The 24540-nt window shown below is 45.8% G+C and overlaps 2 protein-coding genes across 7 annotated transcripts in view; one reads left to right on the top strand and one right to left on the bottom strand.

Moving 5' to 3' along the window:
• NCAPD3 (non-SMC condensin II complex subunit D3) overlaps positions 1 to 12935 on the bottom strand; it is a 28750-nt gene extending 15815 nt beyond the window's left edge. For 2 of the 6 annotated variants that reach the window (XM_075034858.1, XM_075034859.1), the window contains exons 1-16: positions 12878 to 12935; positions 12594 to 12751; positions 12049 to 12211; positions 11053 to 11231; positions 9993 to 10175; positions 9514 to 9578; positions 9159 to 9246; positions 7709 to 7842; positions 6912 to 6984; positions 6181 to 6306; positions 5742 to 5994; positions 5140 to 5223; positions 4902 to 4985; positions 2129 to 2202; positions 1102 to 1236; positions 99 to 319 (exon numbers count right to left, since the gene is read on the bottom strand). In XM_075034858.1, coding sequence (XP_074890959.1) covers positions 99 to 319; positions 1102 to 1236; positions 2129 to 2202; positions 4902 to 4985; positions 5140 to 5223; positions 5742 to 5994; positions 6181 to 6306; positions 6912 to 6984; positions 7709 to 7842; positions 9159 to 9246; positions 9514 to 9578; positions 9993 to 10175; positions 11053 to 11199 — 1667 coding nt within the window. In that variant the 5' untranslated portion in view covers positions 11200 to 11231; positions 12049 to 12211; positions 12594 to 12751; positions 12878 to 12935. Of the gene's footprint in view, positions 1 to 98; positions 320 to 1101; positions 1237 to 2128; positions 2203 to 4901; positions 4986 to 5139; positions 5224 to 5741; positions 5995 to 6180; positions 6307 to 6911; positions 6985 to 7708; positions 7843 to 9158; positions 9247 to 9513; positions 9579 to 9992; positions 10176 to 11052; positions 11232 to 12048; positions 12212 to 12593; positions 12820 to 12877 lie in introns of those variants that run through there. The other 4 variants (XM_075034860.1, XR_012651473.1, XM_075034857.1 and 1 more) reach the window with 4 other exon arrangements.
• Positions 12936 to 13186: 251 nt separating this feature from the next.
• On the top strand, positions 13187 to 24295 carry VPS26B (VPS26 retromer complex component B). Its single transcript, XM_075034855.1, has 6 exons — positions 13187 to 13866; positions 17376 to 17532; positions 18380 to 18544; positions 19329 to 19504; positions 20185 to 20327; positions 20923 to 24295. The coding sequence occupies exons 1-6, from the start codon at positions 13644 to 13646 to the stop codon at positions 21067 to 21069; spliced, it is 1011 nt and encodes a 336-aa protein (XP_074890956.1). The 5' UTR covers positions 13187 to 13643; the 3' UTR covers positions 21070 to 24295.
• The last annotated feature ends 245 nt before the right edge of the window (positions 24296 to 24540 follow it).

Raw genomic sequence — 24540 nt, 5'->3', positions numbered from 1 at the left:
CTAACATAGTAAGGGCAATGAAAACATCCAACACACCAGACAAAGGGCTATTACAGAAAAGCCATCAGAGCCCACAATGAAGGGAAAAATGCACTTACTTCAGCTCCTGGCTTTCTGATGTCAAGAGGGTAAGGAGATCCCATGCTAGAGCCTGCTTTTCATCTTCACTCCTGAATTCATTATAACTTTTTATATGTTGCAACAAAAGCTGATCAAGGCAATCCAAGGCCTTTTCTTGGACAGAACTTTCAGCGTCCATCACAACAGGCACCACTCCATTTAACCAGGCCTTTTGCACTAGAACATTATTGTGCTGAGACTGAGAGAAACACACATTGTATTAGAAACATTTTTAAATCATTAGAGGGTCCTGCATGCATGGGTAAGATCAGCAAAGGCCTAGAAACCTCCAGAGTCAGCTACTAACTTTGAAAATAAATTTTAATAAACCCCAGCATACTGCTCAACTAGCACTGCAGTGTGGCAGCATATGGGAAAAGGGAACCTGTATCTCCTTGACACCACAAGGTATTTGATCACATCTATGATCAAGCTACTTGGTGCTTCTGCCAAAGTACTGTAATAATTTGTTTTGAAACCCTATAAATAACAGTATTGCAGTAAAGCGGTACAGCAGATGATTTAACACACACACACACACAAAAATAAAATTAGCTTCGTTTAATATAAAACCTATGCTCCAAACCTAAGTTACTAACCCTTTGTGAATAAACAGAAAAGAAAGAAAAATATTGCAGTGCTATCATCTACACATTACATCTTAGTAAAGTGATTCAGATTTTTTTTTAACTTGAGAAGGCCAGCAACATAAACATTTTCTCCATGACACACAAATCAACAGCTAGGAAAATAAATGTTTCCAACAGTTGGAAGCATTCTACATAAATCACAAGTATGTATAAGAATGAGTCATGACTTCCAAGTCAAAAGGTAATAAAAAAAAATTAAAACATAGTCATAAAATGAAGTTCACTGAACAAACAACTGACATGTACCAGATTTGTCTGTTTCCTCCTTCTTTTAACCCACAGTTAGCTCATCTCTGGTCTGTATTAGAATTCATGATATTTTTTTTCTCACCACAAGGAGCTCTGTTATAGACTGCAAGGCCTGCTTCCGCACAGAAACAGCTGGGTCCCGGCAACGATCTTGAAGAGTGGACAAATCTTGTGCAGTACAAGGGATGACTTTGTGCTTCAGGATGCTCATAAAAACCTAGAAGTCAAATACCAGCATAACTTTGTTGGGAATACAGGCCATGCGCATCGAGTAGCAAATCAAAACTACAACCTACCCCCTACCAATTGTAACTAGAGATTAATTTATCTCAACGAGAGAGAAACATCACATTCAGTTTACGAGTACTGGGCACAACCAGAGATGTAGAATAAAACAGAAAGAATCTTTTCAGTCATTCTGATTTTATAACAGCATTTGGATAGAGTGAGTGTTACAACTTCCCCTTGAAAATAATGTGTGTCTTGTATGAACCATGTCTTTTACCTGGTAATAAGGAAGAGGGGATTTTTTTTTTTTAATCAAAAAGCATTAAAACAAAACAATTGTAAAGCCTTAACTAGGAAGCTCAAATCAGTGTGTGAACTGAGTGGAAGAGTTGGGGTGAAGGGGACTAACAGAGGAAGGCAGTCAACAGCTGACGTACTTTTTTTTAAAATGATGAAATTTTCATTGAAGCATATCTCTTTAAAAGCTAATGACTTCATTAAAAAAATTGAGCAAAAAGCAAAGCAATGCATACCTCAAAAAGAGGCTGGATATAACCTAATCTCTTTGTTAACAAGGTCAAAAAACTAAGCAGATAATATGCTCCGTTTATAAGGAAGTCGTTAATTGAAATGCCTATTGACATTTGAAAAGAGCCTCTCTTTCTAAATGACAGAATAAGAGAATGCCAGCAAGAGTACTAGAAAAATTTTCCATCATCATGCTTGCATTATTTACCCTGTAGGCACTCTGCAGGAATAGCAGGAAGCTACAGGTGGGCAAAGTTACATACAGTTCACTACAGTACTATGGCCTAATTATTTATTTTAATGGCATTCTGGGTAATCACCGAGAACAGGGAAGCATGCAAAAAACACCATACCTGGAGAGCAGATTTCCTCACATTGGTTTTCTCATCCTTGGTTCTCAGTCTCAGCATGGCCATGACTTCTTTTCCTATCCAAAACCGCGACAAAAAGAAAGTACCCGCATCACCATTTAGCAGCACCAGGAGGAATACAGCTCTGAACTCAACTGAACAACATTTTGTTGCCTGAGACTTTCAGAGGGCAAGAGAGGAGGACTGAACAAAGCACAACAAATAACCACCCAAAATAATTTAGAATGAGGTACAAGCCAGAGGGGAAAAAAAACCCAAACATTTTTCCAAGTTCCTTCATTTGAAAATATATCTTAGGACATACCACAAAAGAAAGTGAGACACCAAATCACTTGATACACACAGCAAAAAGAAAAAAAAAATAAATCTGTAATTTCTGACCTATTCATTTGTCTGCGTAAAAGATGTTAGGCTACCTTCACAATTTGAAAGCTCATCAGATGAATCATGCACAGTTCTAACAAAAGTAGAACTTTTGTAGCACAGGTAAACCTGCCATCTGTGGGAAAAGCATGTTGAGGGCAGACCACAGACAAATGGAACCAACGCAGACCCAAGGTAGGTTAACAGACTTGTATGCCGAGAGCTTAGAATGCTTACAACCTTTTGTGAGTTACGCCTCAGAGCTCCACAGAGTATGAATTATTAATATATGAACTTCTGTGTTTTAGAGAGGAAATGACTCCATTTATGAACTGACTGAATTCCTTGAGGCTGCAGAATGGCAGCTGCAAAGAAGAACCTAAGAGTCTACAAGGAAACCAAAACACATCTCCCCTCCCTGAATGTCAAGTTAGGCCTCAAATTTTACTCTCCATAGCCATCCATCCTTATTTCTGCACGTTCTCAGGAAAAATACATAATAGTGATGATAGTTTATTAAATGACACACAACTGAATACACAGAGCCACAATCACTTATTTCTCACCTTTTGAATCATTCAAATGGACTTTTACCGTTGCTTTTAAGGTTCTGTTTACTGCGGTTTGTTAGATTTCTTACAGCATTAAGTAAGATTTCCCAAATATATGCCAAATTCAGAGATCTCTTACGTAGAGAGATTCATGTGGAGATCCACCCTGTTGCCATTAAGAAACAGGAGTAGTCACAGGGAACTATTGAAAATAATTTTTTACCAAAGAAAGAAAAGGGACTTTAACCTGTGCTTTCTTAATGGGCAGCTAACTGCAATTGCATCTTCCTCCCGAGAACAGCTTGACAGAAAAAGCACAGAACCTTTTTATTGCAAGATTTTGCCATTAAAATAGTCCAGCTCTTTTAAAGGTGACCAAATCTGCTAAAATAATCATGCTTTGCCAATTGACATTGATTTTACTCACAGTGACATAGAAAAGAGGAAAAAAAAACCCAAACCAAACCACCAGCCAAACAAAAAACATGAGTTCTAAATGGCTGAGAACTATCAAGGGAACATAATGTTTGTATGCTGTTGGGCAGTAGTAATTCTGCTGTGCATACCTCACCCTGCAGATTATCCCCACCCTCTTTCTTATCTTTGCCCTTGTGCATTTAGCATGTTTTGACTACCCTTGGCTAAGATTTATTTTGCTTCTAAAATATGAGCTGTTTGGTCTTCACAGAAGTGCAAAATTAGCACAGGCATAAGCCAAACACGAGCACGGGCCAGACAGCTTTGCTAATGCACCTCCACTGACTAGGAGAGCCCTGTATTTCCGCTATCCTCTTGAGCTCCAGACAGTCCTTTTTCATCCAATCCTTTTCTTAATTTGTTTTGCCAAGCGCCAAGTGTATGCTCAGCTGGGTATCAGATACAAAACCAGGCATCCTCTGCCACAAGGAGTCTGCAACTAAACAGGGAATACACAATACCTTAAGTGGCCTGGAGGCCTTTTCTATCCGAGAGAGCAGATTAACAAAATTTATCAGTGAAATGTTTTAAAAGAAAGCTTTCAGTGGAGAAGATTGGAGCCTGGCTCATGGAGATAGGGAGAGAGATCCCATGTGAAGAGCAGCATGAGATGCGTAACAAAGACACAAATGCAGAAGACGAACCAAGCAGTGAATTGAATTGTCAGCAGTTCAAGAGAGGTGAACAGCAAGAATTGAGAGCAAACATACTGGCAGAGGCCTAAAGGTTAGGAAGAAAAGCTTTTACACGGAAGAGGAAAAGAAAGGAAGAGATTCAAAGAAGGAACACTGTGGCCACAAAAGCCAACTTACAAGCTGATTTCATGCTATCAAAAATTAGAACTAGCCGCTGGCCATTCTGCACCAGTCCATTTAACCTCACACTTTCCTTTCAACCCCAGCCAATACCTGATGCTACAGAGAAGTGAATTCTTCCCTACCTGACAGTGCTAGTCAAAGGTGCTGTGTTTTATGTAGCAAAAATGTATTAGTTCTTTGTGCGCTGGAGCAAGAGATTTAATTACCCTTAAATTTATGGAGTTACAAGTATTATATCCCACATCAATTACCATCCTTTTTGGAAAGAATAAATTACCTGCTTTTCAACAAGTGTTGCCACCACATTAGTACAAACGAACATCAGTATTTCAAGATTAAATGTATTTTTCAGTCTAGAGTGGAAAGAGTATTTCTTTATGGCTGGCACTTCCACCCCCTTCATCACCCATAAGTGTTTTTTAACAGCTCTACAAAAAGCTCTCTCCACTTTCTTTGAAAAACGGACAATGAATACACTTTAGAAAGTCTAATTTCAATTAAGATTTTGAAAAGTTATCTGAAAAGGCTAGTATAATTTTGACTTACCATCAAGTACAGCAGTATCGCTGCTATCTGTCAACTCAATAGTTTTGAAAGTTGGTAAGGTCTTCAGTGGATGGTTGGATGTAGCTGAAAGAAAAGTTAAAAGTTTCGGAATAAAAAAAGGCATATGTTCACTCAGCAAGATGGTTTACTGTTAAACAGAGCACCTCACACATGCCCTCGGTTTTACAGATATGCATGTTTTTACAAAATGGCATGCCAAGAAAAACCTGAGACTTACTATAAGAGAATGACTCTATACCTTCTGCACTGACTATCGAAATCGCAGTGTTTGTGTTTGCTTCCAAGACTGTATGGTCAGAGGCTGCCAAAAAGAAATAAAAAAAGAAATTAAATGAAGTATTTTAATTCTGGATATTCTGTCATTCCAAATTTTCAGGCAAGTAATCTAACCGTAGGATGCTATGTGCATACTTCTGAATTGTGCCATCTGGCCTTTACCGCACCTGAGGGAGTTCAGAATGCCAATCACGAACAAAACAACTTAGCAGAAGCAAAAGGCAACTCAAGATTTAATCAACTGTCAGGCAAGAATGAACTTTTTTTTTTTTCCAATGAGCAATTTCAGTCGTCTGTAAATATCCTTCAAAGGCATCTCATGGAAGAATCTATTTAGAACCGATATACGAGGGTAAATCCCTTCCAAATATCAGGCTTCATGAGTAACAAGACTTGCCTATTATGTCTCATTATGACACAATACACAAGGACAGTATGTGCAGATTTTTAAGTTCCTGACAACTAGTTCTCCTATCTCCCAGTAATTATTCCCCAGAAAGTTGAAGAAATATTTTCACTATCTAATTTATCCTTAATACTTACAGCTTTGTAATAAGTCCTGTATACTCTCCAAGGTAGCAGCAGCTTTCATTTCAAGACAGTGGGCAAAGCTGCTTAAAGCTTTGCTACGGACCACGGGTGCTTTGTCCGAACAGCGGCCAAACACCATGACCTGTACTAAAAACTTATGCTTTAGAAACTTCTGATGATCCAGGGACAAGGAGCTGTCCAAGTTCCTCTCGGGCACATCCAACAAAGCTAATGCTACATCAAGAGCAAACACTCTGTAGACAACCTGTTTGGAAGAAAAAGCATGCAAGGTTCTCTGTTAATGTGAGCAAAGACACAGGCATTGCCTTCTCAGTTTGCCTGCCTTCAGGTACCAGCAATAACAACAATACTATTCAGTACTGATATTGAACCCTTCGTCTTCAAAATACTGCTGTATCCGCACCCTGAAACATCAAGGAGGTATACTTACTTTAGTGTTGCGTGAGTATTTATAAAGCCAAGCCATGAAGTCAGCAAACTCTATACAAGGGAGTTTATTCAGCAAATTCACCACAGCCTGCGCAGCATATGTACGATAATCAGCCTTATCTGGGACCTAAAAAACAAGGGCAATTACATGGTATGATATTTTGATGGTCTGGCCTAGAAGCCAGAAACGGCATTTCAGGGCTTAAGGCAAGTAATTTTTTTATTTAATGAGGTGATACGGTCACATTCAGCAATGACTGGGAGAACAATCACAGCTTCCTTGGTCACTACTTCAGCACTCACCCACAGTCACACGGCAAACTCCCCATGACAAAGGTGGAGCTTAGATTAAATCCAGAGGCAGTTATTTCTACATGGCAGTCTTCAGATAGTTAGCTAGGCAAAGAGCTCTCATAATCCTCATTTTCTTCTACCAAAGCAGTGGTAAAAGCAACTGCAAATTTTGGAAAGGTCACAAGTAGGGTACAATCAATTGTGAATGAGGGGGGGGAAGTTTTCACCCTCAGTATTCTCCTAGAGTATGACACTATTTTTAAGATGTCTGAAAACTCCAATAAAGAACACAAAAGCCAATCAGGCTGTCAAGAAATTTGCAAGTGATGAAAATCTTTCCATTCCTTACAAAATATTGTGAAAACGGATTTCCTAACTATACTGCAATGTAGCCACACATGAGTTCTTCAGCTTAAGATGCAACAAAGCTGAGCATACCTTGGTACAGATATGTTGCAGTAATATTCGAATAACAGGAAAAATAACTTCTTTCAGTTCATCTGCTACAGAACTGCACAGAAGAAAAACAAGGAAATTTTAATAAGGCCGGTTTTATAACAAAGCGAAAAATCAAGTCAAGGATGTTCCTTTTGGAATGTATTTCAAAAGTCAGGAAACGTGCGCATTCTGGAATCATGAGCACTAGTGCAACAGGATATGGTCAGAGAGCAGACCTGCTTACTTTCACATTAACCTGGCTTTGCAGGCAGAAACATTTCTTCCAATACCTTTCTACAAGTAGAAGGACAATATGAAAGGCTTCCTTATTCTCAGTCGACTTACTATATGTTGTCTGGGGATCTCTGCACAAACTATGCTTTCCAACAACATGGATCCCCACACAGGGGGAATAATAAACATAGGCAAAACATATCTTTAAGCAGGAGAATGCAAAGAACTAAGGAGAAATGAACTCTGTATTAATCTCTCATTTCCTTACCAACACTTAGTAGTAAACCACAAGACCTGAAAAACTGACACAAAGCAAAATACAGAAGATAGGTCCCTTCCATTCGCTGCCACTCTTCTGTCAAACTACACCTTCTCTCCCCTCTGCCAGCAAGTTCAGTAAATTCCCATCACAGGCATTTTAATTAAACCTCATCTGCACAAACAACTTCAAAGTCAGTGCCAGTTTGTCTCATCCCTTTATCAACGAAACAGTAAAGCAAAGGCATGCCAGAAGAAAGAGCAGACATACGCAAAAAAGGTAGTGCCAGAGCTCTGTACTTCACCTGATGAATTTTATAGCCTGATTCCTGGCACTGATCACAGCTGATGTGATTGCAAGGACTGCACGTCTGGAACCCGCACCACTTTCCAGCATTAGAATGACATTGAGGATTCGCTGGAAGACACAACGAAGAATCTGGAAAGAAAAGGTTATTTTTAGGTTCATTTCAGTAGCAACTGGAGCCCATGGATAAGCATTCTGACCAGGTTTATGAAAAAATTCTGAAACAAACCTACCAGAATAATTCAAAGAGGACCCATTCATTAACAAACACAACATCTTTCCTAGTTGTGGTGTTCTCATACAAGTTCAGTAAGGCCTAAGAAGGGCTTCCTGAAAACATCAACAGATTCCCTCCAAAGCAGTGGACTTCAACTCACCAGAGACGTTTGGAATTTGGGGAAATCTATTGGTTTTTGGAGAGAAGACAACTTAAGCTAAATGCATGTTTTTATCACCACGTGGACTTGAACTTTTGGAGCTTCCTTCCTCCCTGCCACACTTTTGGGACGACAGCATGCCTCATTATCCTGACGTTCACCAAGCAGTCAAAACAGGAGAGGCAGGGAAGATGAGGCAGGTCTGAGAAGGGGAGCTACTACATCTTTCTGATACCACAAATGTCAACAATTCTGCACTGAGAAACCAAGGAGGTTGAAACACACAGGTCTAAGGCTGCTAAAGCTGGGCAGACACACAGGTATATATGTCAGGTTGGCGTGCACTAAGCTCCAGGCTTTCCTGGCTAGACAGCCGCTAATACTCCTGGCTTGCTAGCTCAGAACTAGTTCAGGTGGGTTTGCACAGACTTGCAAACACAGCAGCACGGTCACACCCAAAGCTCAAAAACCCCATCCACAGGAGCAGCACACAGGTAAGTGGGAGACTTGACACAGTGCGCTTGACAATTTCACAAAATAAAAAATGTAAAGCTGCAGACACATTTCTGGTAGAACTGGATGTTCCATGATGACAGACTATTCTCTGAATAAGAATCAACCCTGCTTACCATCATCTGCGCATAACACTTCCCCATCATGCTTCGCTGCTGCACAACCCAATGCCACAGCACGCTACCAAGCAGTGCTGGAGCTCCACCTAGCAGGAAACAGGAAAATTCCAGGCAAATGCAGTGACCTGGAATTCTTTTTTTTTTTTAAGATACAGAAATCTAATGCTGCTGTAGCTATCCTCTGTTTTCGATTCATTTGCCACAAGTCACTGGAGCACAGAATTCAATGCACACAAAATGCATCATCATACAAGTCAAAGGAAATAAGAACTGGTGTGGAAAACAGCATCTTGCCTCTGACCCAGCACATGCACAAAAAGTAAAACTAATGTAAAAAGTAAAAAGCGTACAAGCAAAAATGACATGCAGAGAAGGAAAGAAACAACTACTCCTTTTCAATACTGCAGTAAGGATTTTAAAGATTTGGTCCAACTTTTACCTTATCTTCTGGACCATGCAGAGGGGAACACAGTAATCGCAGTCCGTGATAGGCCAGCTCGGGAATGTACTTGGCTTCGTTAACATTCCTAAGCAAAAGAAAGCAAAGAGATGTCTTCATCTCTCATCAGAGAAACATTTACTACAACTATTACAAGTAAATGTGCTCATTGTCTGGAAAACATTCAATATTCACTAAGTGTTGTTTACTGTCAGCGAGGTGGAACATGTTCCAATTATCTTTAGCGAAAGAAATCACTGCTTTCATTTTCATATACACAGAATAACAACAACATAAGCATCGAGCACTTTACTTGTTCAAAGCACGGTATAAACATTAAGAACTACTTGCTCACATTGCTGGGGAAAACTCAAACTCATGTGCTGCTGCTGCCTCAAAGTTTGTCATTTCAACAAAGATCTGCAAGGAAAGAAAGACAAGCTTAGCTAATTCACATGAGGGCAAGACGTGCAGGTCTGCTTGGATGCTTGGGGGTCAGACCATAGAGAACTTGAGTCTAAATTTCAGACCGCAGCACTTCCCTTGAAGCAGACCCCAAAGCCCAGAGGCTCAACACTGTGTGTCTTCCCCCCGGGTACAGTGAGGGTTAAGCATCTCAGAACAAAACATGAACTGCCCAGCCGGCACTAGCCAGCAAGTGCTAAGGAGCAGGCACCCCGCACCAAGATTTACACTGAGGATACTCGAACGGCTAATCAGGGGACCAGTTTATGAAAGGCAGGGCTGCCATCACTCCCATGGCTGTGGAGTGCTCTGCATCCACCAAAAGTTTGTGTTGGGGGCCATAAGGATCCTTGAGTTGGATCTTATTACCTGCAGGCAGTTCTGCACACACTGAGGTTTTTCTTTTAGGGAGAACTTAGGTAGAAGTCTTAAGAAGTTTTTCAAAAGCAGGAAGATTGAGTTGCGAACTTTAAGAAGATCCTCCGTTGTAAAGTAAACATTTTCACAATCCTCCTCCTCCTCCTCCTCCTCCTCTTCCAACATCTCGTCCATCTATATTGGTGGAAAAGAGAAATGGCACCATCCTGTCCCACAGCACTGGCTGATCTCTTTGCACATTTCGGTGCTTCACAGAGTTCTCAGGCTAGGTCCTTCCATGATTTCACATCCAAAATTCTAAATCTTTTCTTTCAGATCAGTTAGTGCACTTAACAGTGGGGAAAAAAAAAACCAGACAGAAAGATGAAAGTTGGACACAAAAAAAAAGCTCCAACACAGTCTATTCTCGTTTTGAAGGATAAAGTCCATCAGAACTGAAAACAATTATCTGAATTCTAATCTGACAGTTGGAGATTCATCTTGAGTAATTCCCATTGTGCCTATGACCTGCTTTCCTTGCTTGTCATGACTCTGCGGCACCAATGTTCTCTCAGGATTTCTGACACGTAATCCTCAGTTCCGTTAAAAAAAAAAAAAAAAAAATCATATAACTGTTAGAACGAGCAGCTGAGTACAGATAACCAAAGCATTTAGCCCTTAACTTCCCATCAGTAAGTTGGCAAGGAAACACAAATGCCATTTGCAAGCTGGTCACGTGCTAACTTCAAGGTCTCTTGAAGAAGCTGATACAAACTAGTTTCTCCCTCCGCTACTGAGCTTTCTAACAATACACCAAAGACAAATAAGCTGTATTTTTTCTATTTCTCAGCAGCCAGGAAACTGCAGCTAATGTTGAATCATTAGACCTCTGAAATTCCTAATAACAGGTAGAGGATCAAGAGCACAGCTGAACAGCTGAATAAAAGGTTAAGAATTAAAAAAAGGGTGAAAAAGAGGAAGATTATCACACTGACCTACAAGTGAAGTAGCTTGCCAATGATTGGCTTATTAACAGAGATTTATATCTGAAGAGATTAGACAAACATCTTACGTTGCCATTCCTGTATGGTTTTCCTTTCTTTCTATTTCTTCTTGCATCAGCCTGAGAGCTTTGAGCGTGTACCTTCTTTCTTTTCCTCATCAGATCTGGTTCTGGAGGCCAACTTTTTGTCAGGGTATGAAGACATTTATCAAACATCACTTGATGGAACAGCTGGTTAGCTATGCTGCCTGCCCAGAAAAGACAACATCAGGCACCTTCCAGACAAAATACAGAGAGAGCATCAAACCATCTGACCATCTCTCCATTTGCTTTGACAGCCAAATAGATGGCCAGGACAAAGGCATTGTCCTGGGAGCCTAAGAGAGGTCAGAAGAAGAAAAAATAATTGTTTGAACAAAGCCAAACTGCACCAGGATGACGTGTCATCAGCGACGACACTCTCCAGTAGGATCACCAGCTAATTGACCCCTTCTAGCTGGTAACATGCTGCACAACAAAGATCAGCAAAACTTTAGGGTACGTGCCAGCCTTGAATACAAAAGGATACTGCTGTCAATCAACCTGCTAGAAAACTCCAACTGCTGGTTATTTTAAACAAATACTTTTGTTTTCACAAATGAGCCTGTCCAAAAGCACTGCACAGTGAAATCCTCTCTAGTTACAGAGCAGGAACAGGAATAAGCTTCTGCCTTCACTGTGTATTGCTGTCAAACCAGAGGGGGATGTGTGGTTCCAGCTCTGTGTACCGTGCAGACTCCTCTGTCGACCTTGTCACAGAACTACTCAGAAGGTGCATGGCAACGCAGACCCGGACAGAGACCATCAAGCCACTTTATGACAGGAGACCAAGCTGCTATCAGACCATAACAGCTGTTCAGCGCTCAACACCGCGGCTGAGCTTCATCCCCAAGGATTTCAGGGAGATCAGGCAAACAGTTCAAAAGCCGTCACTTGTTCCACCTGGAATTCTTTCAAATGAGAGGAAGCTGATTTTGCCTGAACGATGTTTTATCCAGCAATAAAGAGGCACAACCCTTTGCTCACCTGGGATTTCCAGCAGCAAGAAGTACAACCCAGCCGCATGAAGAGCGTAAACCCTCTGCTGTGCATTAGCTCTTTTACGCTGGCCCGCTTGGACAAAGTGGTGCAACACAGCCACGAGAGCGTTAGGAGAGAAGTTGTTTTCCGCAAAAAAGGTCCAGATATTCTGAGGCAAAATACACGAGTCACAGTGAGAAATCCCGTCATAACTCTCTGCCAGTCACAACTATTCACATTTTAACAACTGCCACCACAACCAACCCCCTATATATATATTGTATGATACATGTTTTTACAGTAGGCTTTAATAATGATGTTATGATATATAATACTGTGTATAATTTATATGATATTAAATTGTAAACACCTATTTTTAAACTTGGGCCTTTTTTTTTTAAACTTCGGCTTGCCTCTGAAGCATTCCGGCACGTACGACAAGAATCGTTTGGGGCGGTCTTGGCACGCTTTGCAAATTTTTCAAGGCAGGATAGGCCGGGGCAAGGGGAAAAAGCCCAGGACCCGCATCTTTGCGAAGGCGCTGGCCCCACCTCTCCGTTCTCCTCACGGTGCTCCGCAGCAAAGGGCAGCAGGGACCGGTAAAGCCCGGTGAAAACATCGAGTCCGTCTCCCGTGATCTCCTCTGCTAGCCTGGAATCCAGAGGGTCGGCCTCGGTGAAATCCAGCTCCCAGGCCGCATTCACCCAGACTGAGGGAAAGAAAACATAATTACAAAATTTTTTTTAAAATCGAGTTCGTAAGCAGCGCCCCCCCCCCCCTCCACCCCGCCTTTCGGGGTGCACCCACCGACCGACCCTCGCCCCCCGCCCCGCACCTGCGCCGACGTCACGCAACCGCCACCCCGCCAGGGCGCGCGACAGCTCCGCCGCCGCCACCGCCGCCGCCATCCCGCCGCCAACGGAACCCTTTCGAACCGGCCAATCGCGGGCTCCCGCTGAACGGCCGGCCAATCCCCTCGCGGCACCCGCCGGCCTCCCGGATACGACCGAGCCGACCTCCTCAGCGCGCCTGCGCCCGACGCCCTACCGGAACGCGGGGCGGGGGAAGAGCGCCGCGGGGCCGGCCTTTGGCCGGGCGGCGCATGCGCGGCCCGGCCCGGGACGGCGCCAGCGCTCGGGCGGCGAAGCGGAGCGGAGCGAAGCGGAGCGAGGCGGCCGGGGGGGTGGGGGGGGGGGGAAGGTGGGCAGCGGTCGTGCGTGGCGTGGCGGGGTGAGGGGGGGCTGCGGGGCCGCCCCGGGCTTCCTTCAGCGGCAGCCGGGGAAGCGCCGGGCCGCAGGGCCCCGACCCCGGCATCCCTGCCGCATTGCGGCCCCTGCCCCTAGCCCCTGCCCCGGGCGCTGAGCGCACGCCGCCGTCGCCGCCGGGCAGCTCCCCGGCTCCGCTCCGCCCGGCTCGGCTCGGCAGCCCCTTCTCCGCCGAGGGCCGGGGCCGCTCCGTCGTCTCCGCCTCCGCCGCCCGGTCCCCGCGGGGCTCTGTCCGTGGTGCCTGCGGGCAGGCCGGCAGTCGCCGGCCGCGATTCCCCCGACCCCGGCGCGGTCCGCGGCCGCCGCCACCGCCCCCCCCCCTCCCTTCCCGGTGCCATGAGCTTCTTCGGGTTCGGGCAGAGCGCGGAGCTGGAGCTGGTGCTGAGTGACGCCGAGAGCCGGCGGCGGGTGGAGCACAAGACGGAGGAAGGCAAGAAGGAGAAATACTTCCTCTTCTACGACGGGGAGACCGTCTCCGGGCGGGTGGTCCTCACCCTCAAGAACCCCAACAAGCGGCTGGAGCACCAGGGCATCAAAGTGGAGTTCATCGGGCAGATCGGTGAGCGGAGGGGGGCCTGCGGCGGGGCGGCTCGTCCCCTGTGGTGGGGTCGAGGGGGGAAGGTTGGCCTGCCGGCCCCCAACATCCCCTGCCCGGCAGCCTGCCCTTCGGGGTCAGCGTCACGTCGCGCGGAGGCCGGCGCGTTCCTCTGGCCTTCGTGGTGCTGCCGGTTTGCGGGCACGCTAGAGCGAGTGCCGGGAACGTCGCCGCGCCCTACGGTACGGAAATCCTCGCCGGTGCGAAGCGGGTTATGCTCGTTCCCAAGCAGCGCTTTGCCGGGAGGAGAATTCCCGCGGCTGCCGGGTGTTATTCCACTCTTCCTTCGAGCTGGGAGACCCCATCTGGTCTCTGGGCTCGAGCCCCGGCAGAAGGGAGGGAGCTCCAGTCCTTTTCCAGGTCATTGTTCTCTCGGCCTATTTTCTCGCTTCTGCTCGTCCACCGATTTCAGCTCTAAAATGCACACGCTCGGAGGTAGGGTAAAATTTGGTTTCCGTCCTGCGGGTGTGGGTCTGAGCCCGGACACCCTAGCAACGCCAGCTCTCGGGCGGTACGCTGTGGGCTGTCTTTATTTGCAGCTCTGCGAGCTGTTTGCATTTCTTGCGTGCCTATTGATTCGGTTAGGGAAGCAATGGCTCTGCTGAGGACAGTGAACTGGGTGGGTTTTGCCCATATGTCTCGAATCACTAACTGCACCTTCCCAGCCCCTACCCCGTCACGCGTTTTTACCCGGGTAGAGCAGCTTTCGTGAGGCCGACGGGCTCAGCTCGACCGATGCCATCTTTTATTCTCTTATTCTTCGAGTGAGTGACCACGCGTCCCGGGACGGTTAGTTGGGTGACTTCAAGTGGTTCACAACTTGTGGTTATCTGTGCGTCCAACTGATTTAGATTTAATATTTCCTGCTTTCTTAGAAGAAAGGTAGCTGCCACGCCCACCCTTCGATTGGAGTGGAGATGGCCGTGTTTCATGGATGCACCTAAATGCCACAAGCCAAAATAAGTTCAAGATGTTCCCAGTGATGCGACCGTGCTCGGCGTGCGCGATGCCTCGCGTCTGTGGCCCTCCGTACTCGGGTTTAACCCTCAGAATCACTGTGTGAGCCGTGGGCCTGCAACCTTTGCATTGCAAATCATGCGGTGTAGGAAAGTGAAGTAGAGGTTTTCCCACCCAGCCCCGATACCACCGTTTAATATTTCCGCTGGCCTCGTTTGTTTTATGACACCACTTTTTGGAAAGAAAGGGGAGGGCAGGCAGAGGGAGCCTGTAAATGACAAGAGTCTAAGCCTGTTCTCCAGGAGCTAGCTTATGACCTCCTGCTATTTGATCGTGATCGTCAGTAGAAATTAAGCATGAACTTTGCTTCCGGCTCCACTCTGTCTCCTCTGTGTTGCCGCGCCAGCTTCTCATTCCCCATTTTGGAAGACTTTTGAGCCATACATATTTAGAATAACTGCTTTGAATTCACATTATTGCCCAAGCAGGGTGTGTTAGGAGCTGCTGTGGCTGCACGTTAGTCCTTTCTTTTCACCCATCAGGCAGCTTTAATAAAGCACTGGAGTTTGTACCGCTGACGGCACTTCCTTAATGCTTTCCGTCTCAAAACAGCTTGCCTTATATTCTGACTTCTCGCTGCCATGAGGTCAGTATCTACATCAGACAATTTAACAGGTGGGGAGACTGGGATGTAAAAGGAGTGATGTGTCACTGGGAAGATGGCCGTTCCAGACCAGGTGCCAGAGTCCAGACTCTGAACACTGTCCCGCGCGATCTCTGGTGAGCACGGAATCCATTTAAGATTTTGGTTTGCTTGCGGTTACTGTGTCCTGAGCATGCCACCAAAATGTTGGCAGGTTATTTTTTTTTTCATCTGGAAGCCTTATAGCTCTGAAAACCTGAAATTACAGCTTATACCTGTTTGACATGCTAATGTCTTCTGAAGTGTGGGAAACGTCAATCCTGAGGCTGCAGAATGCCAGTCTGTGCCATTTTGAGGTAGCAGAGAACTTGCTTAGTACACTGACATTTGCCTCCCCTTGCTTTAAATTCGATCGTTGCCTTCTGCATCGTGTGGGCAGATGATATATTCCTCTTTTTATGTGGCGTGTGGCTTCTCCCTGTCACATCAACAAGCACTTTCCTCTCAATGGACATGTATTCAATGCAGAGACAGTTGGTTTATTTATGTCACCTGCCTGCCCAGCCTAAAGGGCTTGATGGCACTCGCTGTTCTGCCTAAGTGAGGGGTGTTCTAGTGCCAATATTTCCATTACAGAGACAAGGTGAGCAAAGAGGTGTAAGGAAAAGACATTACTTAAAAGCTGAAATGTCGTGCATCTCAAGGAGCCGAGAACTGAGTCTCACTGCAGTTGCTGAACACTACTGATACCTCTCAGAAGCCTCCTCTGCACAGTTTAGTGCTGACAGTGAACTTGTCTGTATATGTTTGTCTGATGACTTAGGTTTTTCTTTCCTCATCTTGCTGTATCAGATTGGCTAAGGCTTTACCTTTTAGAAGGACTGTGTGGGTGTCTTGTAGTCACAGAGCTCACACGCAGGATTGGGAAGGGCAAATTTCATTGATGGTTACATGTAATGCAGAGCTGTTAATGCAAATTGCAGTTTTAAGTTTCTGTTGCTTTGACTTAAGGGAGAAAACTTTGTGGACTTGTAGAGAGGATTGCTTTCATTAAACGAGGAAACCTGTAGTTGTTTCCTGCTGACACAAGAAGGTTGTGGGGAAAACTGAAGCAATGTAACCATGTTGGTTACTTGAGCTGGTTTGAACAGTGCTTCCAAAGGTGAATGCTCTTCCCTTGCCAGTGTTCACATGGCCATTAATGTGTTATCCAGGGGCTGGTGGAACGGCTGACTCAACTAGCTCCCCACACACTTGATAGTCATGCACTGAACACTGACTTTATGTAGAATCGGTGAGGATCTCCGCTGTTACTTATTCCCTGGTGCGAATCAAGACCACTCAAAGTCTTTGTTGTCAAAGGATAAGCAGGAACAGTTGGAAGCCTCCTAGCCCTTCATTTTTGCTCTGTCACTGTTTGCTGTTCCAGAGAAGCTGTGGTGTTTTTTCCTCTCTTTACCGTGGCAATGCCTTTGGCGTGGAATATTGTGTAGAAAATTATTGGAAGGGATTGTGTGAGCTGCTGGGTCCTCTTCTCAAACAGCCTGAACATAATTAATATTGATGATAGGTGACCCATGTCACTCTAAGGCAAGCCGAGTTCCTGATTTGTTGTAGTAGGTGAAGCTGTGCAGACCTCTTCCTTCCTGTTTCAGGGCTGAGAGTTCTGGCCTGCACCTAGCTCTGATGGAGAGCGGTCAACAAGTGCAGTATGTTGCAGCCACAGGCTCCCCTTGTAGCTTCTCCGAACAGTGGTGAAAGAAGTAGTGATCTGGACAAGAGAGTTGCTCATAGCTGTGAAATCTCCTGCCTTTCCTCACTGCGTCACGTGGGATTAAACATCACTGCTTAACCTGGACTTATGTCTTCCTAGAACTCTACTATGACCGAGGAAACCACCATGAGTTTGTATCTCTGGTGAAAGACCTGGCCCGTCCTGGTGAATTCACTCAATCACAGACATTTGACTTCGAATTCACACATGTGGAAAAACCTTACGAGTCCTACACAGGACAGAATGTGAAGTTACGGTGAGTCTCCTCCACTTGCTGACCCCAGTTCTTGGTTCTGTGCAGTGTGCAAGTGCTGATATCTACCATGATGATACTGGAGTGCAGCATCCCTTCCCAGACATCCTTGCAAGCTTAGAATGTAACTGCAAATGAATCTCGGTGAGCTGGGTTGTAAAAGTCTGTCTTCGAGGGCTCTACTTTTATAAGCATGCATCAGGCTTTATTGAACTTGTTTTGCCCCATTTCAGTGATAAGAGAAATCAGTCCCTTCTGAATCAACCAAATGCTTTCTAATTTGTTTGGTAATTCAAAAACTAAAAGAAAATGTTTGGTTTAGTCTCTAATGGGGACATTTTTGCTGTTTTGTAATCAGTCTTGTCGACTTTAATTGTGCTCTATACGCAAACAGATGCCTAGCTTGTATCTTGTTCATATGTTGCAAACTGTATTTCACATCTAGGCACTCCAGTTGACTTGAAGTCTAGTCACGGGCTTTGAAGGGGGGGGTTGGAAAATTCTGAGATCTGCAGAAAGAGGTGTCTGTGGAGATTGGTGTGATCTAATCCCTTGCAAAAGGGCAGTGGTTTTAACATGTGCGAGCTGTTATTCAGATCCCCAAAATGGTGCTGCGGTAACTCAGGCTCACAAATGCATGAAAGCTGAGAGAAGTCTTAGAAGAGTCTGCTTTTCCATTTGAAAATTCCATTCTGTCTTTTCCAACGTGGTGTATTGGCTGCTCCAGAAGCCAGGGTACCAGTAAGACTGCTTAGATACCCCAGTGCAATCCATTCAGCCCCACGTCCCTCCCTGCTTCGTCTCTGTTGCTACCTGTACAACCCTAATAGGAGGGGGACTCTCCTTGCAGGTATTTCCTCCGAGCGACTGTCAGCCGCAGACTGAATGATGTGGTGAAGGAGATGGACATAGTTGTGCACACTCTGAGCACCTACCCAGAGCTCAACTCCTCTATTAAGATGGAGGTGGGGATTGAGGATTGCCTGCACATTGAGTTCGAGTATAACAAGTCCAAGTAAGTGTCTCAAGAGCAGCCAGTGGCTGTGGGGAACCATCTGCTACAGGGAATGGCTTGGTTTGGAAGCCCAAGGCAAGTGTCTTGCATGTGATCCTCAAAGGGGTTCTTTGTTCATGTGCTCCAGCGAGGCTGGCAGACAGTTTGGATCCTGGCTGAAGATCTGTGGGTTTCTCTCCTTGCCCCATTGATGTACTCTCTGGACCAAGGAGTGTGAAGCAATGGCTGTGGTTTACTGAGCTTGGAGCACGGTGTGAGGCTGTTGCAGTAACTTCACATTCCCTGTATCCTTGGCAAGACCAGTATTTCCAAGTGTCTTCAAAGAATAACGTCTGCATTTTCCCAGACAATACAGCTGAAGTGGGACCTTAATTCAGGCACAGAAGTTGGAAACGGCTCTTTTAAAGTACTTTTAATGCATCTTTCCCAGCTGATGCTAGCAAATCTCCCTGTGGTGTAACATTTGGGTTAGTTTTAGTTGACCTAAAAAATTGGGTTTGGAGGCTTTGCTGTCGTGGGGGTTTCTTGCAGATATTCAGCCTGAAATTCTGTTTTTAATTTATCTGATCACGCTATTGTCGATTTTCCAAAAGACTGGAGGATGAAAGATGAAGTGCTGTTTACAGCAGCCTAGTGGAGGTGGTAGTGGATATGCTATCTGAAATTTACAGCTGGGGTTGTGGATAAGAGCAAAATGCCTGACAAGCAAGTTCCCGCTCTTCAGTCTGAGTTCTGGTCTGCTGCGCAGTGGTTGATTGTGGTGCTTTCTTCCTTCATGTGCTAGGTATCATTTAAAAGATGTGATTGTCGGGAAGATCTACTTCCTGCTGGTGCGAATCAAGATCAAACACATGGAGATAGATATCATCAAGAGAGAAACAACAGGGACCGGACCCAACGTATATCATGAGAACGACACAATAGCTAAATATGAGATCATGGATGGGGCACCTGTGAGAGGTAAGAAGGCAGATGAACCCTTCAGAATTCTTCTTCTGAAGTCTTTTGGGGTGGGAATGCGAGTCCTGCAGTATCTTCAGCTGAATCTGTGCGCTCAGTAGTAGTATGCATCCTATTTCACTGGTGGACTCAGTGGCAGTTATATAGGTCATTAAATATGATCCCCTTCCTTCTCTGGTATGATGAGGGGGCTCAAGGCATAATGAGTTGCAATGACTTAATTCTTTCGATGAAGCAGTGGCAGAACCAGGAATAGATGTAAATTCACTGTTGGCATGGGCCACCAGCTGGCATTGCTGCAACTTGGAGCAGAAAGATGGTGTTCTAGCTCTGTGCCAATCTCCTGTGCCACTTGTTTTCCAGCTCCATTGCCCAGCAGAGTCACCTGCCAGAGAAAATGTCACCTTACTCATTTTTTCCTGCAGTACTGTTTTGATGCAGGTCACAAACGAGTCCTGTGCTGTTAAAGCGGAGATGGAATAGCTGTCAGCAAGGGCAGGATCTGGCTATGGACCGTGCATGCTGATTCTTGAAGGGAGTTTGAGGTCTTTTAGCTTCTCTTACTCCACTTGTGGAAATGGTCACAAAGTTTGTGGCCTAGTAAGATTTTGTTTTGCTTGTGCTCTCCTCGTTTATATCTGTGCATTCTGTCTGTGCTGATGGTTCTGTGCACTTTGTAGGGGAGTCCATTCCCATCAGACTCTTTCTGGCTGGCTACGAGCTGACTCCGACGATGAGGGACATCAATAAGAAGTTCTCAGTACGTTATTACCTCAATCTGGTGCTGATCGATGAGGAAGAGAGACGCTACTTTAAACAGCAGGTGAGAAACAGAGCTGTTAGTTCTTCTTGGACCTGTAGACTGTCGCTTGGGATGCTATGTTATAAGGACCTTGTGGGAATTTGAGATTCTCATGTGGGAGAATCATGTAGATGACTGAATACTTGTAAGGACTAGACAAATTAAGAGTGTGGAAAGACGGTCTAGAAGGAATGGTCTACGCAGGTCGGATGTGCATGATGGTGGGGATGCATGTAGGGGGTCCCTGCTTGGGACTTCTTTTCTGCTCTGTTGCCCTGTGGTGGAGCTTCTGTGCTTCACCTCATCGATTCCAATGCGGTAGCCAACAGCAATAGGACAGAGCTGCCCTAGATGTCCAGTGGGTTGCCCCGTGTGCTCTGATCCCGGGGAGGAGCGCTCTACCCACGTTTCCAGGAAGGCTGCATTGCGAGGCCTCTGCTTGCCGCCGCAAGTGACCTCATGCGCGCACCTGCGGGTGGAACGTGCCAGCACCAGCCGAGTTCTCCCTGGGTGCAAGCTGCTCGCCTGGCGGCTTCTTTCAGCCCTTTGGGTCTGGGTGGGGACAGGAGAAGGTCTTCACAAGCCCTGACAAGCCTTGCTGGCTGTGTTACTACAGGAGGTGGTGCTTTGGCGGAAAGGAGACATAGTGAGGAAGAGCATGTCCCACCAAGCAGCCATCGCCTCTCAGCGGTTTGAGGGGACATCCTCACACACCGAGGCCAAGACCCCCAGCCAGCCTGCAGAGAACAACGGCCGGCAGTGAGAGGCCACGCAGAGGAAGGCTGCTGTGGAGCCAGTGGGGACAGCAGCAAGGAGGAAGAAAAAAAACACTTCAGAGACTTCATGGAAAATAAATATCCGTTTTTGACTTAATTCCTTTCTTCAAAGGACTCGTAGGGTGGGAAGGGGATGGGAGGGCAAGGCAAGCTGGAGCACTGGTGGTGCGGAGTTGAAGGTACCTCAGTGCTTCCCAATCAACTACATTCCTATGGGGTCGGCTGCTTTGAGGCATGTGTCCGGAGGCTGCGGAGCTGCCTGATCTCCTCTTTGCCCCGAGACCCTTTTAGTGTGGCAGCGGGGAGGGAGAGAGCAAGTGAAGGCCAAATCTGCTGCTTCTTCCCAGTGGTGTGGAGGTTGCTTTGGGGCTGTGTAGGATGGATATTTTTCTTGCCTTTCTGAAATCTTCACGAGGGAAAATGACACAGTGATTAGCTGGAAGGTAGAGGAGGGAGTCGGAGACTGAGGTGCGGCCTACTTGAAACGGCTTAGCGTTATCCCCTCGCTGCCTCCCCTTCCTCTTCATGCTGGCATTGGATTCCTTGTCACAAACAGTTACACAATGTAGTTGACTCAGCCCGGGGACTGCCGCACGGAGCACGGGCAGCAGGCGTGCTGTTGTGTCCTTGCTGCGGAGCTCCCGACTGCGCGTTGTGTCAGTAGGAGGGAGTGAGGCATGCGATTGCAGTAGGAGGTGGCACAGGTTGGGCAGAGCGGTGAAGGTCTCGGTGCTGCCGGGTGGGCAAGAAGTGGGGACGGGAAGGCTCCTGGCCAAGAGCAGTGCCTTCCTAGTCTTGTCCCAGCAGCTGCCCGAGTGCCCCTGAGATTCGGTCTCTCTGGTTGCCGCACTCGTACAGGTCCCAGTTGCTGCTGCAGAGCAGGGGCAGACCAGCCTTGAGAGGTCTAGAGAATAGTTTTGGAACATGGGAAATAAATGGGGGCTGTCTTGGGAGCGGGCTTACGCTGCACACGCTGCCCTGCTCATGTCTGTGTCCCTGTGACAGAGCAGGCTTTGTAGTAGGGACAGACGGCAGTATAGAAACACGTGTGTATTGTTTTGTTTGCTCCCTTGCGCCTGCGGGATGAGGATTAGTAAGGACAGAGAAGTGGATGCAATTGTTTTAAGAAGCTCATGGCCTGTGTGTGCTGCTAGATGAAGCCAAGCAGCAACTGGAAAGATGGTAGAGCTTTCCGATTCCAGGGACATATTCCCGAGGCCCCTGAGCTGAAGTCACCAGTGAGGTCTGAGGGTATGCCATGAACTGAGAACCTGAATGCGGGTTTTTTCTTTTCTAAGATAAGCTGCTTTTAGTCTTCAGCTAAGTAGAATCATGAGAACATTCCTGGAAGGGAGTCACTCCTCCATTAAAAATTAGATGTGGCTTTGTAGACTTGATTGACTGAGTCTGGAGAACGTCCCTCCTGTTTAGATGCTCATCAAGGAAGCAGGTGCTTAGACCTCCCACCAGATGGAGAGACAAGCCTGCACTAAATGCTGGGATATGAGCTCTATCAAGTGGGATTTGTCTGGATTTCCCTGTGAGTTTGTGGCTCTTTAGGGTTTTGTCCAGCTTCCTTTTGACTCTGGAATGACTGTCCTCTGCCTCTGTCCTACAGCTGAATGTAGAACAGTTGTCTTGCAGCTGGGAAATGGAAGTATCTTCTGCTTTGTTTAGTGGAACAGTGCTGGTGGAGGGAGTGGGGCCTGGGTGGGAATGGGAGCTTTTTATCTAGTAAGACAGCTACTGTATTTCAGTGATAAATGTGTGTTTCTGCTTGCCAAAGTAAGTTAACTTTTACTCACCGCGTGTAAGGTTGTGGTTTTTAGTAGAGCTGGACAGTCTCACTCTGTTGTAGAGGACACTAACGATCTCATCTCTGCTGAATGCTTGTGTCACACCATGTTTCTGCTCTGTTATAGTGAAGACGTGGCTTGCTTTTCTTTACATGAGAAGTCTGTGCCATGGGCTGGAGCCGTGTCTTCCTAAGACTGAAGCAAAAGCTTACTTTAGATAACTACCTTGTTATGCCAGGGCAAGAGGTGGTAACCTGCTGCAGGTCTCACACGGCAAAGCAATCTGGATGTTACTTTTGACACTCACTCTACTCCCTGCTCTGTGTAGGGGGAACCACCTGTGCTGTGGCAATACACAATCTTTTAGAGACAAGCAAAGCTCCCATTGGGAGCCCCTGGGGATAGCAGACTATCTTTCCATGGCTAAGCTGAGCACAGCAGCACCCTAACCACCCTCTAGCTTTCCCTCAACTCCCATCCCGCCTAGAATTTTTTTTCCTTGCCTATTCCTCTTGATTGTAGGCCATGTGGTATTAAAGAAACCCCGTGGAGAAAGATGTCTCTGCATTCCAGGAGTGTTTTGTTTACTGGCCGAACAGCATCAGTCCTGGATGTAAGATAATTGTCTGACAAGACGATGCACTGTTAAGGAGATTTCTGTTAAACATCTGTTCATCACTTCTGGGGGGTTTACTCAGAAAAGGTGCATGAGCCTATACATTGGGTTGTGGTTTTTTTTTTTCCTACTTTGTGCCCCTCTCCCCTGCATCCCTACTTGTGGAACCAGAATTTAGAAATGATCCCTCTTTTTACTTAATCTAAATGGACCATTCAAGCTGTTACCCACTAGGCCCTCTTTGTCTGGGGTGGAGCTGATGGGCTGAGCATCTTTAGAGAGAAGTTGCAGCATAAGGTCACTCCAAGACAAGGTACTATAGAAGAGCATTTCCTTAGCATGGTAAGGGGCAGACACTATTTGAGAAGTCGTGTACCCCTGAGGTGGGTGGTTCTGTTAAGTACTTCGGTCATTCCCTTTCTCCCAGGCAGAGTCAGGCAGGGGGGAGTGTACAAGTACTAAACCAAGCAGTGCAACCTGTAATTAAGCCTCTGCTGTGTTTACATGTTTCTTAATTCGTTGTCTTTTCAATGGCTGTATTTTAAAACTTGGGTTTTTTTGTCTCTCCAATTAAAAAGAGCCAGCCCTGGCTGTCAAATGCTGTGCATGAGTTTGTCTGATATGGTTTATATTGCCTGGCCTGGGTCTGGTTTTGTTTGGGGGGTGTTTTGGTTTTTTTTGTTTGTTTTTTTTCCACAGTATTAAGACATCTTTCCTTAGTGCCATACTGTGCAGCCCTCCAAACATGCTCAAGGAGTTTGTCCGTTGTTATCTTTGTAAATTCTTGGTCTTTCTTTAAGCTATGTCACTGCTTAGAAGCTGTGCTGGTGGAGGACCCATGTAGCTTAAAAATTAGCAAGCTAGCTTTATTTTCTTCTATTCCTCTGATGTCAGTACTAAAATAACATGGGAAGTTTTGTACCTGCAGGAAGCTAACTGTGATCTGCTTTGCAGCAATCAGGCTGGATATGTATATACAAATTTCCTTGTTCTAGACAGCAGCTTAGTGATACCTTTCTGCAGAAGAATGTGCCTCTGCAGTACAT

This window comes from Buteo buteo, chromosome 9, assembly GCF_964188355.1.
Source record: "Buteo buteo chromosome 9, bButBut1.hap1.1, whole genome shotgun sequence".
NCBI classification, from domain to species: Eukaryota; Metazoa; Chordata; class Aves; order Accipitriformes; family Accipitridae; genus Buteo; species Buteo buteo.
The sequence above is the reverse complement of the archived record's forward strand: the minus strand, read 5'-3'. Positions and strand labels throughout refer to the sequence as shown.